General features: G+C 43.9%; 1 protein-coding gene across 6 annotated transcripts in view; it reads left to right on the top strand.

Annotated features, from left to right (window-relative positions):
- PTPRO (protein tyrosine phosphatase receptor type O) overlaps positions 1-18,508 on the top strand; it is a 1,002,672-nt gene that overhangs the window by 669,487 nt on the left and 314,677 nt on the right. For all 6 annotated transcript variants that reach the window (XM_078674019.1, XM_078674018.1, XM_078674014.1 and 3 more), the window contains exon 11: positions 1,282-1,433. In XM_078674019.1, coding sequence (XP_078530145.1) covers positions 1,282-1,433 — 152 coding nt within the window. The remainder of the gene's footprint in view (positions 1-1,281; positions 1,434-18,508) is intronic.

The following is an 18,508-nucleotide window of genomic DNA, read 5'->3' on the forward strand; positions in this document are numbered from 1 at the left end:
AGACACATCAAGTTACATCTTGTCCCTGTCTTGTCTTTGAAGAATAGGCCAGATTATTGCATCTATGCACATGACAAGAAAAAATAGAGAAAATGTTGGATAGTGATTTGATCATTTTAAACAGGTACTTCACTCTGTTCTTGGGGGGATTAATTTGAGAGGTCATACTAGCTGAGTTCACTGAGAAGATGGAGGACTTACAAAAAATGTTTGTGTTTCAGCTGAGTAAATGACAGAAGAGTTATCATAGTTCTTTTCAATGTTTCATTCCTTTTACCAATGTGTTTACTAAGAGAGAGGCTAGAAGAGGACCACTAAGAGGCCTCGTGTTGAGTGTTCTCATCAAGAGAGTGGTGAGATCACTTATGGCTTTGATGAAAAAGTTGTCTTTTTCAAAGAGAAGATCAGTAGGAGGCAGGAGCTTGAATGAACTAGAGGAGATAGAAGTTAGGAAATGTTCAGGCCACCCATGCAGTATGAAGATTTTCTGTTTGAATGCAATCTTGTTTGGTACGGCCAAGGACCGAGACTATGCCGTGGATAAGTTTGCACAAAATTTAAAGGAGGTCTTAGATGAGAAAAAGGATGGCAGTTGAGATATTGTTGCTTTAGAGGAGTCATTCCACCTGATATTAAACTCTCTAGGAGGATGTCACCAGGACGAGCGGAGGTTGGAGGTGATGAGTTCATTGAGCATATTTGTAAAAGAGGATTGGATCCCAGGAGGGTATAGATGACAATACATCTAATTCTGACTGTGTTGTGTTGGCAAGAGAGAGATCAATTTGAAGGAGTTCAAAGGCTTAGGAAAATATTTGCCAGGAGGAGGTACTTTGTCGGACGGCTCAATGGGGTCAACAGTCGTACAACTGTGAAATCTAGCAGTATTGACTTCGGCATGTTAACCCACCATCCATCTACGACCATCACAAGTAGCACGGGCTAATTTTTCACACAAATAGTAAAATAAAGTCCAATTTTCAGAATTGACACATGTTTGTGACTAATTCTCACTTTACTTGTAACATTTGCACTAAAGCAACAGACACAGGTTTTGCTGTTCGAAGAGCTTTTTCAGGGATTTGTTTTTAGTAGCAAAATGGATGGTACCGACATGGGGCAATTATTTTAAGCAGCTACTGTCATTGAGGACATTTGAAAGGAATTGTAAAAATTACATGTACTTCTTCAAGGATCATGCTTTGCAAGTATAATGTATCAAATTCACATTAGTCTTTGCACACTGCAATATGTGTGATTTATCTTCTCTTGTCTCCTCAGCACCTGTGGCTCCACAAATTAGTTCAGTGGAATATTTCAACAATTTGCTATACATTAGCTGGACCTATGGTGATGATGCAACTGATCTGTCCCATTCAAGGCTGCTGCACTGGCTGGTGGTGGCTGAAGGAAGGAAACACATCAAAAAGAGTGTAAGTTCCTGTTTATTGAATTGTCTGCAAGAAACATTTCTGATGTCAAATGCTTCTAAACTATAGAACTTCTTAAAGATAAGCATTGCTACACATATAGTTAAGAAACAAACACCTTTGGGATGCAATAAATGTACAACATTTCCTCAGGTCACTCCAGCTAGGATCAGTAGAAAAATTACTGATTAATGAGTAATAATCCTAAAACCTTCGCCTATAACCCACTGCCTCTGCTTCCTTGACAGGACTTTTATTAAACTTGGTCTACTGTTTCAATGTGAAGGCTGTCATGATTGAAAAATATCTTATGAAATTAAACAGATTCATAACTTGCCCTTTGAAAAGGGTTTCAGTATAAGTTTTATTTTTATAAATCCTACAGACCAGAGCAAGCCAGAATATAAATCTGTGCTCTGGTTATTTTCAAGCTTTGAAAAAGGGTGAAAGGCTGGGATTCTGTGCATCGGTTTGAATGTTAAATGTGCATTTAACGCAGACATCTCATCAGCTCACATTCAATTCTTCAAAATAACTATCTTGCTAGGTTTGGCCTTTGATGCTATATTCAAATGAAGAAAATGACACTTTTGTTTGCTACAGTTGAAGAATGCACAAGGTGTGCACATAATGGCACAAGCAGGGGCATAAGAACAAATATGAGTTGTAAAATTACATTCATAACCCTAGAATGTTAGCGTCATTCCATATGTCTTTGTTGACTTTGTTCAGCAGCCTTGTGGGTTGATCACTCCCCATCAGTACACTGGCTTCTGGATCCATTGCATTAATGTCAGCCACTTTAAACTTCTCAGGTGTTTCTTAACCACTGCTCCACTCCAAATAGAGACAGTCATGTGCAAATCAGTCTTGATCCTGTACTGAAAGTAATTGTACAGCTTGAACTACTGAGCCAGTGTTTTTTTGAGAAAAGCATATCATCATCTACCCTAGAATATATAGTAGACTGGTGGTTACTCCCCAATTTTTGAACAGAATTGAGCATTCTATTTCTTCCTTGTGTTGGTCATGTCTCTCCTCTGAAGGTACTTTGACACATTTACTTTATTATTGTCCTAATGTACATGAATTTTGGAAAGCTTTATGGTCGAAATGTTCACTGATTTTTTCATGTAATATCCCATTTGGGAACTATATCTCCTGATTTTGATCATCTTCCCTCAAAGACTATTCTATTTGACCTTTTTATCGCTCTTGCTTTTAAAGTTATATTAACCTGTTGGAAAGACAATTCTAAACTATCCTTTATATTTTGTAGGAACTTGATTTGTGATGAACATAGAATTGCTTCTGTTTCTCATTCTTCTGTATTTCAAAAGATTAAATCCGATTTATCATGGTTACCTTTTTCCACTTTTCTATCCTCACACGCATCCTTCGCCTAAATACCTTTATCATATTTTATCTATCTACCTCCTCTTTCTTTCTTTCCTCTTTCCCTTTCCCCTTTACCCCCCTTTTCTTCTCTTCCTTTTTATAAAAAAACAAAAACAAACAAATGAAATTTAGATATGTTCTTCTGTAAAATATTCATTTATCATGTTGATGTAGTTATTTTTTACTATTTTATTTCTCTACTCACATAGTTTTCAATGTTCAGCATTATCTAAAGGTTGTTAAGTATTTTTCTTGTTCCAAATGATTTTATCAATTCTTATATCTTTGTCACTTTTCACATCTCTTTTATCCATTGTAATATTTTATTACTGTATCTGCACTCTCAATAAAAATTATTTTTTTTAAAATCACCTACCCTAGAACAGGCTTAGTAATTTCTGTGTCTCACCTGGTACCATGAGTCTAATGCTACAGTGAGCATGGGACCCATTTCTGAGTATACCCATCAAACTTGGAGCATCTTCCTTAGAAAAGCTTACAAATGAGAGGCATAATTTTCAACCCCCTTGCACCGCCGCTGCGTCACTCATTTTTTTTACTCAGTGGCAGTGCAATCAGTGCGCCACACTGTGCCATATCGCCACACTGTGCCATATCTACAAGCTGACGCATTGGGTCCAGAGTGTTAGTTTGTAGAGTCATGCATCACATTATGCCTGCACCAGGTAAAATATATGCAGCGTAGGCATTCCCATGCAAAAAAAGCCATGTAGAACTGGGGCAGTGCAATTTCACTGCATCACCCTACGACTTCACTGTGTCAAAATCTTTATGCCTGCTCAGATCAGGCATAAAGAATGACCCAGGACTTTTACAATAGGACTAGCGTATGTGTTCTGATGCATTGCTGGAGTTGCGTCCGTTTTACGGGCAACTCCAGTAATGTGTTGGTTTTGCGCTAACAGATGTGTTAGAATTTCTGACACATCAGTTAATCCTTCCACCATGGAGCCCTGTATTGTAAATACAGTGCATCCATGGTGTTGTAAGGATATTTGGCTCAAAGAAACTGACTCATCAATGCTGATGTGCCAGTTTCCTGTAAATGAGACCTAATGCGTGCAATGCTTGAATTAATCTTAGCCATTGGTAATTATTCTGGCCGCATTCTAGCCCATATTTTTGTTCCCTACAGTGCCTTTCCAATCAGAAACCAACTGTAAGCAAATCAGACTTGGTTCTTCTCCAATAGTAACAGTTCAGCTCAAACTGTCAGGCCAGGTTTTCTCTAAACAGGAACAAAGCTAGCTAGCCTTGCAGACCTGTTGCACCTCATCAGTGAGGCTTGGATCCAATGGCACTGTGACAACAGTACCCCTAGGTCATAACACAAAGGCGGATGAGTGGGGTTTTGTGTTGGGCACTTTTGCAAATGTCTGTTGCATGCATTTGACAAACAAGCAGATGTGGGAACAAGAAAGTAAGAAAACTGTGGATTTCTTCCCTGAATATCGATCAGTGTCGTTGATTTGCCGCACTAGGCAAGAGAGAATGGCATAAGAATATATTGATAGAGACTGTGAGGTTACTTGGCATGATGAAAGTCAACTGTGTGAAGAGCAGCGCACTGCGCTTCTATAGCGCTTATCCTGTGACGGTATCAAACGTTATAAGGATAACGTGATAGCATGATCCGTACTCTGACTAAGGCAGCTCACTAAGAATTATTAACTCAAAATACAGAAACGTACTGGTCACGTCATTCTCTTTGATGTCAATGTAAACTACAACATAAGAAGACTGAAATTGCCACAAGAGGGCAGTCATGCTACACAGCACCTATTTAGAATGAAATAGCCATTACTATGCCAGAAATATCCGACAACGTCTCTGTTTACTCGCCGTTGAAACTCACTGTAATGCTTATCTCGAGATACCTGAACTCGGAGACGTGCTTTCTTTCGAGGGAAACGCAGACCTAAAGAAAATACTATAAAGGGCTTATCTGAGCTCTTGCTTGCTAAGCACACCTAATGCACAATCTGATATTTGAAGCAAGACTTTTAGGAAATAGGATAGAATAGAAATTGTAATTCACGTGGTGACTTCTGTAGAGCATTTTATTTTATAGATGTGTCAATACCTAATTGAAACAAGTACTTCAGTGCCAGATTGTATATTTGCTTGTATAATATTAATTTTGCTAAATATAGCCTTATAGCCCGTTATCGCTATTAAAAGCCCAACCAGAGAAATTGGCCAATAACGACGGAGATGGTGTATATAACAATTGGAAAAGCCCTAGGCAAAGGGCTATTCGAACATAATTCCATCCACTGAAAGTAGAATGTTCTAAATTAAAAAGGAAGACATGGCAAGACAAATATTTGAATGTGGGAGCTGAAGGCCTGCCCAAGCAAGAATTGGCTCAGAGCCACTCCAATATATTCAGCGGAACTCGCAACGTTCCAATGTTCTAATTAATCCTATAGTGTATTGTTTTATTGTTTAAGGAAGCCAATGAAGTACAATTATTTTGACATTTTAATAGGTGTGGCAGGAGTGACTTTAAGGGTATCGATAGCAACTGGGGCAGCCAGAAGGTGTTTATGATGAGACCACACAAATGAAGACTCAGTATTGTGAGATGATGGGGTGACGAAAGCTGTGACTTTGTTTATTGTTGAAGGACGATTTTTAACACACAACCTTAAGATGTTAATTATAATAGTGGGTGCATACTTCAAAACCTCTACCAACACCTGCTGCTAAATTAGCAGCCATATTCTCTGTGGGTGTGCCCACTGTACAGGACAGCCCTGTCAGCTGGCCGTAACACCTGAAGACATGTGGAGTGATGTGCCTGCTGCCCACCTACCAGGAGGATGTCTTAATCTAGCAAACATTTCTTCTGGTTTTGCCACAAACATTTAATTGTAGTTTATAATAATGTGCATAAAATGCTTATCTATATTCTAAACTGCAGACTAGAGTAAACTGAAAGGATTGTAAATGGCGTCACCTGTTATGGAGGTATCTTGAGTTTCCTCTGTGATTCCACCTTATCTCCAAAAAAAGAAAAGGTTATTTTGTCCTCCTGTCAAAGCTTCAACACATCATCAACCCTACCTTCAACCTGTACTTTGAATGTGAAAGCAAAGGGGCTTGGATGGCTCAGCTAAGTTCTGGTCCAAATACTAGCTGATTTCTAACCCTTTTCACCCCCCAGTTTTGGCATTTTTTATGCAACCCATCACACATTTCGATTTAATTGTTAACTATATTTAGCAATTCTTATAGTCTATAGCACTACTCAGACCTAAGTAGGATTGCCTATTGAAAAATGTATGTATTCTCTACTGAACAAAAATATCAGCTCTGGTGGATTACCCTTCTCTTCCATCCATTACAGTATGTGTTGAAAGAAATCAGGATGTTCTCTTTGGGATATTCCTTGGAGCAATATGTCACACACAGATTTATATTTACATCCAAATCAAACAAAATACATTTCCAATCGATTAGGGATGGTATCACTATTATCAGGTAGCAATAGTGTCACAAGGAATTTTATTGTAGAGTTTTTACGTCATCATATGGTAAATTGCACCAGACAGAAGTCTCAACAGCTATCGCTCTCCTCAAAAAACTGTTTATGAAAGTATTGTTCAGCTGAGCGAAGATTTTTTAATAACTCTAATAGGGCAATTTTTTTGTAGAAGATATTTAACACATTTACCACCCTCCATCCCGCACTTTCCTCTATTCAGGCACTCAAATGGCACTGAGCAGGGACCACATCATTAGGTCTCTCTTTACATACTGCTTTGGCTGTCTGTTGGCTAAGACCTATAGTTTACATGACAATATATAGACAATACACAGAGTGGGCTTTGGCTCAGCCCCTTGCTTATGGTTGGATGACCATACTGTCTATCTCAGTTCGCTGCTCCTTATTCGATGGTTTTCCTTGACATTTTTTTGTGTTTGTTACACACCAGAAGCATTTCATGTTTCCCATATTTCTGATTAGTTGACTTTGATCCTTCCACTGCTGGCGGTGCCTGCATTCAAGGAAGCATTATTAGAATTTTTTTTAATTTAGCATTGTTTGGAGTGCATGCATCAATTTGCTGTCTTCATCTCTCCACAGTGTGCTGCATTTCCCTTCCTATCCTTGCCCCAGAACTCTATGTGTACCTCTCTCACATCACAGCTCATTTATTTCAGGAGGACCTGTCCCTTCCTGCAACTGGTTGCTCTCTCCCACCCCTCATTCACTCACTACTGGCCTTGCTTCCTGCCATCTCTCTGTCCCCAGTCTCTCCTGCTATTTCTGCCCTCCCTATTTCTCCGGGTCTCTAAGGGTGCGTCCTTCCATCTGTCTTTGCCCCGTCTCTCCTCTGCATTAAAGCACTCCTCACCCCCTGTCAGCGAGGCCAGACTGGGAGCGCAAACCAGCCCCGGCAATTACATCGGACCAGCCCGGGGGTGGGGGGAGGGCATGGGGGAGCTGGTGGGAAACACTGCACTCTTGTTACAGGGGTCCGACACCTCCTCGGCCCCCACCCTTCCAGCCCAAAGGAAAAACGCCTGGTGCCTGCTATGACCAGTCCGGCACTGCCTCTCTCTGCTTTTCTTGAAATGAATCTGGCAGGTGAGATGAACCACAGTACTTCATCACTTTTTTCCTAGTCTGATGTGAGTTTAGCAGTCATAAAGTAGATTATTAATTCTCATCCAGGGGATACTCATCAAAGTCATAATCTATGAATAATCCCTGCCCATGTGCGGGATCCCGGAGCATATAGAAAATACATATAAATATATATGTATATATATATATGTGAAAACATATATTTGCAGCCTAAAACATTTCCTAACTGGCAAAATTGCCGCAAAATTACATAAATTAGCATACATACAGTAGTACTCTTCCAAACCCTAAGGAAGAAAGAGAGCAGAAAACATTTGTATACAACAATGCTTTATTGCCATAGGAAAAACCTGTAATTGCAGGCATTTGCCAGTAGGCTGCAGTAGAGTATAAAGCAAACAAAGAAAACTGACACCTTGCCTTTAAGGCATTAGAGTAGGGGTACCGTGCCTTTAAGACCTGAAGGCAACTCCCTGCTCCCACGGTGCACCACAGGTGACAGCTGGGTCAGTTCTTTTTTCCGGCTCCTTCTGTGAGGATCCTGGAGCTTGAGCTCTTCAGTTTGCAACTGAAATTGTGTTTTTGAGAGAATTTTCTCTTATTATTCGAAACGTTTGGGATAAATAAGGCTTCTGATTTATTTTTCTGTGGTAACCCACAAGAATTTCCTGTCAGAATGCCTGCTCTGTTCCGGAAATGTCCTTCTTGTGACAAAAAGATGGCTCTGACTGACCCACATTCTGTGTGTATTGTGTGCCTTCCATCTACACACAATCCTGTTCAGTGTCATTACTGTCAAAAGTTTAAAAGTCGAACTCTTCGCGACAGGGAGAAGATTCGACTTCATGCCATGCAGGAGATGGACAAAAGTCACCAGGTGGGTGCTTCTACAGCCCCAGATCTTCTCCTACAAGCAAGCACGGCCAAAAACGGCGTCATTCCGCTTCTCCTGTTCCCAGGAAGAGGAAGGAAGGTCGAAGAACTCCGTCGACGTCGAGGTCGCCGTCGAAGAGGCCAAGATCATCTTCACAACGTCGAAGATCTCCGCCGTAGTCAAGTAAGTCGGCGTCGAGGCGCCATACTTCGGGCTCGAAGTCTATGGCTGCTACCACATCTAAGTCTCCGTCGACGTCGAGGCTTCCGTCGACGTCGAGACACTCTCCGCCGCCCCGGAGGGGATTGGCGTCGAGAGCTAGGACCGCATCCAGGTCGCCGCCGGTTGACGGGCCGCCGTCGAGAGGGACTGTCAGATCCCATCCTTCGACGTCAAGGAGGTCGACGCCGAGGCGACGCCAGGAAAGGTCGCCGTCGACGCGACGTCGAAGAAGGTCATCGTCGACACGACGTCGAGAGTCGTCGTCGATACGACATCATGGAGCATCTCCATCTGGTCGACGTCGAGGGAGATCGAAGTCGAAGTCTCCGGATCGATGTCGAGGTTCTCAGTCGAGCCCTTCTCGACGTGATCGATCGCCGTCGAGAGCATACCACTCGACGCCACTAGTCACCCAGACATCTTCGACGTCGAGGCTTTCGCCGTCGAGGGATCAAGTGACGGCAGTGGTGGAATCTCCTGGTTCCGGATCTTCAGGAGGCAAGCCATCATCTCCTCGTTTCAATATCGTGGAAATCTCCCCGGAACCTTCGCCCAGATCTGCGGACATACCACGCAGCTTGGTGTCTCAGCATCCTCAAGGGGCTCTATCTGGAGGTCAGAGTAGCCCGGGCTCGGGTTACTCCCGTACATATTCTCCGTCTACGGCAAGAACACCGGTCAGACCATCTAGATCTCCTCGGAGTCCCAAGATTTCACCCAGGCCAAGATCTCGGATCAGATCACGTTCTCCAGTACGGCCAAGAACACCTGTCAGACCAAGTTCACCAATCCGGCCAAGACCGAGGTCTCCATCAAGACATCGCTCTAGGTCCAGAGACCGTCACAGCAGGAATCGTGACAGGTCCCATAACAGGCGGCGTACAAGATCTTCCACAAGGTCGTCCTCATCTAGGTCGTCTTACCGAGATTACTCTCCGACCTTCTCATCTACGCCTCCTTCCCGAGTCTCTCCAATTGATGACCTCAAGACTTTCTCCGATGTTCTGAGCAGGGGAGCAAAAAAGCTGAACATTACGCTACATACTCCAGTGGTTCCCACTTCTGTGATGTTTTATACTCTTCATCATCGCACAGCGCCCAGGCCTCTTCTGCCCCTGGTCCCCGGCCTCCTAGAACCGGCTATGGCTACTTTCCTCACACCAGCAGTTGTGGGATCTGTTCCATCTCGGATAGCCAAAAAGTACAAGGCCCCTGCAGAGGATCCCTTGTTCCTCAGATCTGATCCTCCTGCGGACTCCATTATTGTGCGGCTGCCATGAAGTCCCATGCAGGCTCTACTTCTTCCTCAGTACCACCTGAAAAAGATAGTAAACTTATGGACTCGTTTGGTAGGAAGGTATGCAACACCTCCTCTTCATTTATGAAGGTGGCTAGCGCCTCTGCCTTGCTTGGAAGGTACGACAGGTCCCTTTGGGACTCCCTTACTCGCTTTACAGACATGCTCCCCAAGGAAGATCGCCAAGACTTTCTGGAGATTATACAGGAGGGAGGCCTGGTAGCCAATCAAGTTATTAGCGCTGCAGTGGATGCCTCTGACCTTGCGGCCCATGGCTATTCAAATGGTATTTGTTCCCGTCGTTCGGCCTGGCTCCGCCTGACAGGGCTCCAACCAGACGCCCAGAAGAAGATTTTGAATTTGCCATTCAATGGGAAATCTCTGTTTGGTCCACACATGGACGACGAAATGTCCAAAATGAAAGCGAAAATGGACACTGTCAAAGCTGTGGGATTAGAAAAGCGCAAGGAATTCAAGAAACGCTTTCGCCAGGGAGACAGGAGGTCTTTCCAGCAGAGGGTTCAAAACCCTCAGTGGCAATCCCAGTCTCAGCAGAAGACGCAGTTCCAGCAGCATCGTCCTGGCAGAGGAAGAGGTGGCAATAACAAGCAGCAGTCTTCCTCCAAGCAACCTCCTAAGCCCTGAGCCATTGCTTCCTCCACGTCTGTTCGCCACTCCGGTGGGAGGGAGTGTTTCTCATCATCTGAAAGAGTGGAAATCCATTACAAAAGACAGATGGGTGCTGAATATTGTGCAGCATGGTTACTTGCTGAGGTTGAAATCTCCTCCTCCGCAAGTCCTCCTTCAGGCGCGACACCTCCCACGTTTCCAGAGTCAATTACTAGAAGACGAAGTCTCCGTCCTCCTGAAGAAGATGGCCATAGAGGAGGTTCCCTCCATTTACAGAAATCAAGGAGTGTACTCCCGGTATTTCGTGGTTCAAAAACGAGGAACTGCCAAGGAATACAGGCCCATTCTAGATCTTCGAATGCTAAACAAATTCATACGAAAAGAAAAGTTCCGCATGCTCGCCCTGCACCAGATCTTCCCGCATCTTCATTAGGGAGACTGGATGTGTGCCATCGACTTGCAGGACGCCTACTTCCACATACCAGTGTCAGTCAAGCATCGGAAGTTCCTAAGGTTTCAGATCGGACGCCGTCACTACCAGTATCGAGTGCTGCCGTTTGGCCTGAAATCTGCACCTCGGACATTCTCCAAGTGCATGGCGGTGGTGGCTGCTTTTCTTCGCAAAAGAAAGATCTTCGTCTATCCATATCTAGACGATTGGCTGTTGAAAAGCTCCACTCCATCACTGCTTCAAAACCATCTGTTGTTCTGCTCTTCAAGGCTGGGGCGCTCACATGGACCGACTTCAAGTTCAAGGCCTCTGGTCCGAGGTAGAGCAAGGCTACCATATCAACTTCCTGGAGCTACGAGCAGTTCATCTGGCTCTCAAGTCTCTTTATCCTCCTCTGCACACCAACTGCCTCCAGGTTCAAACGGACAACACAACAACTATGTTCTATTTGAACAAACAGGGAGGCACAAGGTCAAGGGTCTTGTCTCTGGAAGCACAAGCCATCTGGCACTGGCTCCTAGCAAGAGGCCTGTCCATCGTGGCAGTTCATCTACCAGGAATTCAAAACGTCCAAGCAGACTGCCTAAGCAGAATCTTCGTAGAAGCGCACGATTGGGTGCTCAACGAGGAAGTGGCGCAAGAGGTTTTTTGGTGCTGGGGCGTACTGGACGTAGATCTGTTCGCAGACGCGGCCAATGCAAAATGCCCCGTCTTCGTGTCCAGGTTTCCCCAACAGGGATCACTGGGGAACGGTCTTTTGATCAGCTGGTCGCAGACATGACTCTACGCCTTTCCTCCCCTGCCTCTGATCCCTGCGGTGATCCAGAAGTTCTACAGGACCAACACCAGAATGATCCTGATAGCACCAGAGTGGCCACGCCAGTGGTGGTACCCTGATCTTCTACAGATGTCGGAGGTTCCGCACCGGCGCCTACCATGCCGTCCAGACTTGTTGACCAAAGGCCAGGGGAAGGTGTTTCACCCCAACCTTCCTTCACTTCGCTTGACGGCATGGCTCCTGAGGTCATCCAGTATGGACATTTAGACCTCCCAGCAGACTGCATGACTATTCTTAAGGAATCAAAACGACCCTCCACTAAGAAGTCCTATGGTTTCAAGTGGAAGAGGTTCTTCTTATGGTGTCATGAACACTCTCTTGACCCGGTACATGGCCAAGAGCAGGTGATTCTTCCATATCTATTGCTTTTAGCGAGATCAGGCCTGAAATACCCCTCCTTCAGGGTTCATTTAGCTGCAATCACAGCATATAGGAAGTCTCCTAATCAGACATCTTTCTTCCTTATGCCTGTAGTTAAAGATTTCCTAGAAGGTCTTAGGAAAGTCTTCCCACCGGTGAGGTCCCCCTCCCCTCCCTGGGAGCTTAATATCGTCCTGACTAAGCTGATGAGTGCTCCTTTTGAGACTATACATAAGGCCTCTTTGCAGCACTTACCTGGAAAGCTGCTTTTTTAGTGGCGATTACCTCTGCCCATAGGGTCAGCGAAATCCAGGCCTTGTGTTGTAAGGAGCCTTACACAGTTTTTCATGCCAACAGGGTGGTCTTAAGAACGCACCCAAGTTTCCTGCCTAAGGTAGTTTCAGACTTTCATATCAACCAGTCTATTATCTTACCTACCTTTTTTCCTAATCCTTCCACTCCCCCGGAGAGGTCATTACACTCCCTAGATCTCCGGAGGGTCCTGAAGTTCTACTTGTCAAAAACCCTGCCTCTTAGGAAGTCTGACCGGCTTTTTGTTAATTATGGCAGTACTAATACTGGCCTGTCAGCTTCCAAAAGGTCAATTTCTCGCTGGATTGTCTCCTGTATAGCTTTAGCTTATCAACTAGCTAACAGGACCTTGCAGGGTAAACCACATGCACATTCTACTAGAGGGAAAGCTTCCACTACAGCTCTCCTTCGTAATGTTCCTATTTCTGAAATTTGTAAAGCGGCAACTTGGCGGTCTGTCCATACCTTTACCCGCCATTATTGCCTGGACTCAGATACTCAGGCCGATGCCAGAGTAGGGCAGGCCTCGTTAAGGAACTTATTTGCATAAGATGTATTTGAAATATATGTCTTAGTCATTCTGTGAAGGTTTTATACTTCTTGCTCGTCCGCGAGACTTTGGGTATGAGCTTGCTAATCTATTCATAGATTATGACTATTGATGAGTATCCCCTGGATGAGAAGGATTAGTTACTTACCTGTAATCCTAGTTCTCATCCAGGGGTATACTCATCAAAGTCATAAGCTCCCGCCCACCTCCCCGGACGAGCAGAGTTACACAGTTATGAGATGTTTTATTGTGGATCTCCTCAGGTGTTATGCACCTCCAAAAAGAACTGACCCAACTGTCACCTGTGGTGCACCATGGGAGCAGGGGGTTGCCTTCAGGTCTTAAAGCCACGGTACACCTACTCTAATGCCTTAAAGGCAAGGTGTCAGTTTTCTTTGTTTGCTTTATACTCTACTGCAGCCTACTGGCAAATGCCTGCAATTACAGGTTTTTCCTATGGCAATAAAGCATTGTTGTATACAAATGTTTTCTGCTCTCTTTCTTCCTTAGGGTTTGGAAGAGTACTACTGTATGTATGCTAATTTATGTAATTTTGCGGCAATTTTGCCAGTTAGGAAATGTTTTAGGCTGCAAATAAATGTTTTCACATATATATATACATATATATTTATATGTATCTTCTATATGCTCCGGGATCCCGCACATGGGCGGGGATTATTCATAGATTATGACTTTGATGAGTATACCCCTGGATGAGAACTAGGATTACAGGTAAGTAACTAATCCATATTGGCTTTCCATGTTGCTTGTTGAGGGGGCATCAGACTGTTGCCAACCCTATCTCCAGCAGCTTCTTCCCTCACCAGTTTTTGGTTAAGGCCTTCTCTCTCTCAGTCTCAAAGCCCACTACTGTTCCCTATGGTTGCTCACATCCGCTCCTTGTGTGTGTTGTTTGCTCGCTATTGGCCTGGCGGCCAAGTGTGCTTGGCACCTTGGCTGTGTGTTGCCAGATTATTGCATTTGATGCACAGAAGTAGCAAAGTCACAGCCTTCCACCTGGGATATCCTTGTTGTTTGAAAGCCAAACAACAATGGGCACGTTGTCAAATCTAGTAAACTCTTTTATAGAGTATTTTAAGCCATACCAAGTATGCCACAAGTGTTTGTATTTAGCCACAAGGGGGTTGAAGGCCAGCCATCTTCGTTAAAGGGCATTGTGAAATTGGAAGCCATCTTGGAATGGAGTGGAGATGGAGCTGTGATTTATCAATATAATTCTCACTGTCTGTCATGCATGCACCTGGGCACTTTCTTTTGCTTTCAGCCCATATATCCTCACAAATATTTGTGTAAACCAAAATCATAAGTAATATGTTTACAACTGAGTTTCTGGCTCTAGATTCCTTTTCTGCTCTTATTTTCATGTTTTACTTTTAGCTCATGTGTTTGTCCTGACATCCTTGCAGTGGCATTCCAAACCTTTTGCTTCACACCTCCTGTTTTGCTGAATTTGCTTTTTGTTGGCATTAGCACTCTAGGATTTACCACTGCAAACCAGTACTGTATTGCTTTTATTATCGCCTTCAAACATGGTCACATTGGACTACACCTAATTGGCACATCTCATTTACTTTTGTGCCCATAGTAAATGGCAATACCCAGGGCCTGTAAATTAGATGATACCAGTGGGCCTGCAGCACTCATTGTGCCACCCACTAAAGTAGTTTTTTAAAGCATGTCTCAACCTGCCACTACAGCCTGTAGACCAGTTGTTAATTGCCATTTTGACCTGACAAAATAAATGTTTTGTTAGGCCTAAACCTTTCTTTTTAATACTTATAAGTCACCACTAAGGTGGGCCATAAAGGCGTATAGGGCAGGATGCACTGAGTTTAAAATATAGGGCATGTTTTATATAACCTAGCAGTGAAAAACTCCTGAAGTTGTTTTTTACTGTTATACGGCCTATCTCTCCCATTGGCTAACACTGGGTTACCTCATTCATTTAACATGCTAGCTTTAGATTGGGAGCAGATAGAGGCATGCTGTTTACACACCAGTAAACTGTAATTTTGAAACCCTCTTTAATGGTAAAGTCCAATTTTAAGTTAGAATTCTGAAACTGCCACGTTAAGAAAGTTGACATTTTATGGACCCAATCATTTGTGCCTTCTGCTAGTGTCCTTGGTCACATGTTTGTGAATGTCTCAGCTGTTAGGGTTTGTGTATTGTTTCCAGGTAATAACGCAAAGGGGGTTTAGGTGTGGGCGGGGTGGGCTATATTGGCAGGATGACTGGGGATGGGCTATACGCAGCTTCACTTACACTTCAAAGAGCTTTGCCTCCTGCACACACAAAGGAATCTGACACAAGGCCTTCCATGCTTTCTGCCACCCTCAGACAGTTAGGAGTCTTTGCAGGGGAAGGGGAAGAACTTTCCAGAACCAGATGTGGAGTTAACACAGAGAGTCCGACCACACAAAGCCTGACACCAGGTATAAATATTGGACCTCTGGAGCCACTCATCAGAACACTCCTGGACCTGTGGCAGTTACAGAAGAAGGACTGCCCTGTGGCTTGAAGGACTGTCTTGCTGTCTGTGAAAAAAGACTGGGCCTCCTTGCCTTCATCACAGGCTCCCCAGGGTGACTCCATGGGTCTGCTGGCTGAGCTCATATGTGAGCTACAGAGACACAACAAGCTTCATAGGCCTACCTGCACCTGCCTAGCTAACCTGGTCAACTGGACCTGCTGGACCAGAAACTGGACCTGCATGATCTCTACTGGAGTGATGCCTGAACCCTAGGATGTGCCTCCACAGGTCCTGCACCTTTGGCTGGCATCATAGTGTACTTCTCCTGAAGTAAAAGTGAAGATCCTGAAGTTTGGGCTCTTTGCAATCATGAACGTGTGAATACTCTTCTGTCTTTGATGACCACCATTGTGAAGTTCCGGTGAGATCTGTTCTTGCCAGCTACGACTTGCAACATGTGATCTGCACTTTGTGCTACAGCAATGACAGCCCGCAGTGGCCGCCAACTGCAGGTTCAGCAATGACTGTCCACAATGCCCCCCCCACCCCCATCTGAAGCCCAAAACCAATAACTACATTTTTACAACATGTATGTATGCACACACTGATGCAAGCCAAAATATAATTGTGTACGTAAAAATGTATGCTATGACTGAGCTGAATCTTTTTTCTGCTTCTTTTGGCCTCTTTCATTGTACTTGTGTGTTTGGAAGGCAGGTTAGTGTATCTATCGAAGAAGCGTTAATTAATGGGCCAACAGGTTTTTTTCTGATTTACTTTGTATTTATCCTGGTTGTACTCTAAGAAAGTCTGAGCTCTGGGCAATGACATAGCTTGCACAGACACAAGGCACAACAACACCTTTGACAAATGCAACATACAGGTGAAACAGTAAAATAAAGAGAAGTGCACAATTGTTCTTTCTGTTGATTATTATTGAGCACTTTGAAGCCTGATTATTTCACCCAGAGAACTTTTCAAATTGATCCTTTTTTCCCAATTTTGTGGTTGTGCGTCATATTGTTAAGTACTTGCCTCACCATTCAGTGATCAATTCCTGATTTCAAGCCTTTTGTACGACTCCAGCTTCGTGCTCTTTGCTGCTCTGCTTAGCGTGTCATTGTATTTCCGGTTTTAGAATAAATATAGTGAGACCTGTAGGCTTTGCCAATGCTGTTTTACTCATACAACCAGCACTGTAAACTATAAAAGGAAAGGGGGTTTCTTTCACATACATTTCCATCCTATAATACATTAATTCTAGTCTATGTTATTTATATTTGTAACATCCTGCCCAGATCCTTCTGAACTGATTTTAAAATGTATTTCACCTCTGCCAGGGATAGATAACAGCTTCTCTACCTTTCCAGATCAAAGTTCAACCCTATTGCTCAGCAGCAACTTATTTCCAGGCTGTGGATAACTTGACATTCTATGAATCTTTCAGATAGTCATTGGTTACTCTGAGTCTCCAGGGTTCTGTGCCTTAGTAACCAACATTAGCAGTTTATGCTTTATAGGTAGCTTTTTTGCTCAGTCAAACCTCTTTATCTTCTGGAAAAACTATTATGGCACCAGCATCCCAAATACGTATGTGAAATTCAGTGCCAGTTAAAGGGGCCTCTTTACCTGCCCAATAGATTGCTGAAAGAACGGAGGTGAAAGTACAGAAAATCTACATCATAATTGGCGCAGTGACCACAACCATCTATCTTGTCTGAGACTTGGATGGATCAGAGCATCATAATGATCTTTCTTTGATGAACATTTGTGAATGATGAGAGCACCAGCATAACGAATGTACTTCTTGACTCCTTCCACAATTTCTGGACTCCCTCTGGGTGGCATACTTGGCACGCATGGGGTATTAATATGAAGAATATAAAAGTGCACGGTTTCCAAATCATGTGTCATTATTTGTCAAAGTGCAGAAAACTATTTCTGCGGGTGAATCCAGAGCATAGGTCCAGTAGTTGCAAGGGTAATTGAAGGTGACTAAGGGGCACATGTATCAAAGGCTTTTACCCATTCTGTGTCTATGGGAAAATGCGTTCATACATATGGCCCTAAGAATCAAGCAGGACTATAATTATTTCCTGCGCATTTACCTACAGTTACATTTACTATAGTAGAACTAGGGGTGGACGATAAATTACGCTACACTGTCAGAGTTCACAGAGATATTGCCACTCCGTGTACACTTGTAAAGCGGAGTTCTGGCCAAACTCTGCCAACCACTGTGTGGCGGTGTTTCTTCTCATGCGTGGCGGAGTTTCTTCTCATGCGTGGCTCACCAGTTGGTGAGTGCAAGCGAGAATTGGTGTCCCCTAGTGCCATTTTCGGGCACTAGGAAGGAAAGCGGTGATATATTCTAAACACAGGCGGTCGTGTCCCTTCGCAGTGAGAAAACTGCTGCTCAAGTAGAGAATCTACTTGAGTGTGTAAAGAAGCAGTGCTCTCTGGTCCCACATGGTGCTGTTCACGCTGATTTTGCAGAAAAGAAAAAGCTCCTGGAGCTAAAAATCAGCATGAGCAGCGTGACATGCCGATTTCTGCTCGCTCGCAGACCTCCACCAAATCTCGTGGAGTTTTCATTTAACTCCATGGAATGCCACGGAGTGAAACTCCACCTGTTCCACCCATCCCTAAGTAGAACTTGTTCACCATCCCATGATACTGCCATGTCTGTACTCTGCAAATGGACTTTGTCCCTGGAGTATCACTCTACCGAATGTGGAGACTGCAAAAATGTAGACTGCAGTATTCATTCCTGTTGCATCCATGCCTATCTTACCACAAATTCCAGCCCTTCAAGTGCGTTGATGGCTACCCCTGGCCAGGTGATCTTTCTTCCTTTTATATTGCCCAAATGGCCATAACCATTAGTGGGCATCTATTATCAGAGGGACCCTTCACTGATACACTCAGAGGTTCCTGGGGTCAAGACTAGCACCCCTACTGACTAACCCACCTGTTCTGCCCCAGGGACACAAAAAGCTGAAGAAGAGTTCCACCCTGAGTGGGAGAACCAGCT

Source organism: Lissotriton helveticus, chromosome 1_1 (genome assembly GCF_964261635.1).
Source record: "Lissotriton helveticus chromosome 1_1, aLisHel1.1, whole genome shotgun sequence".
Classification (NCBI taxonomy): Eukaryota; Metazoa; Chordata; class Amphibia; order Caudata; family Salamandridae; genus Lissotriton; species Lissotriton helveticus.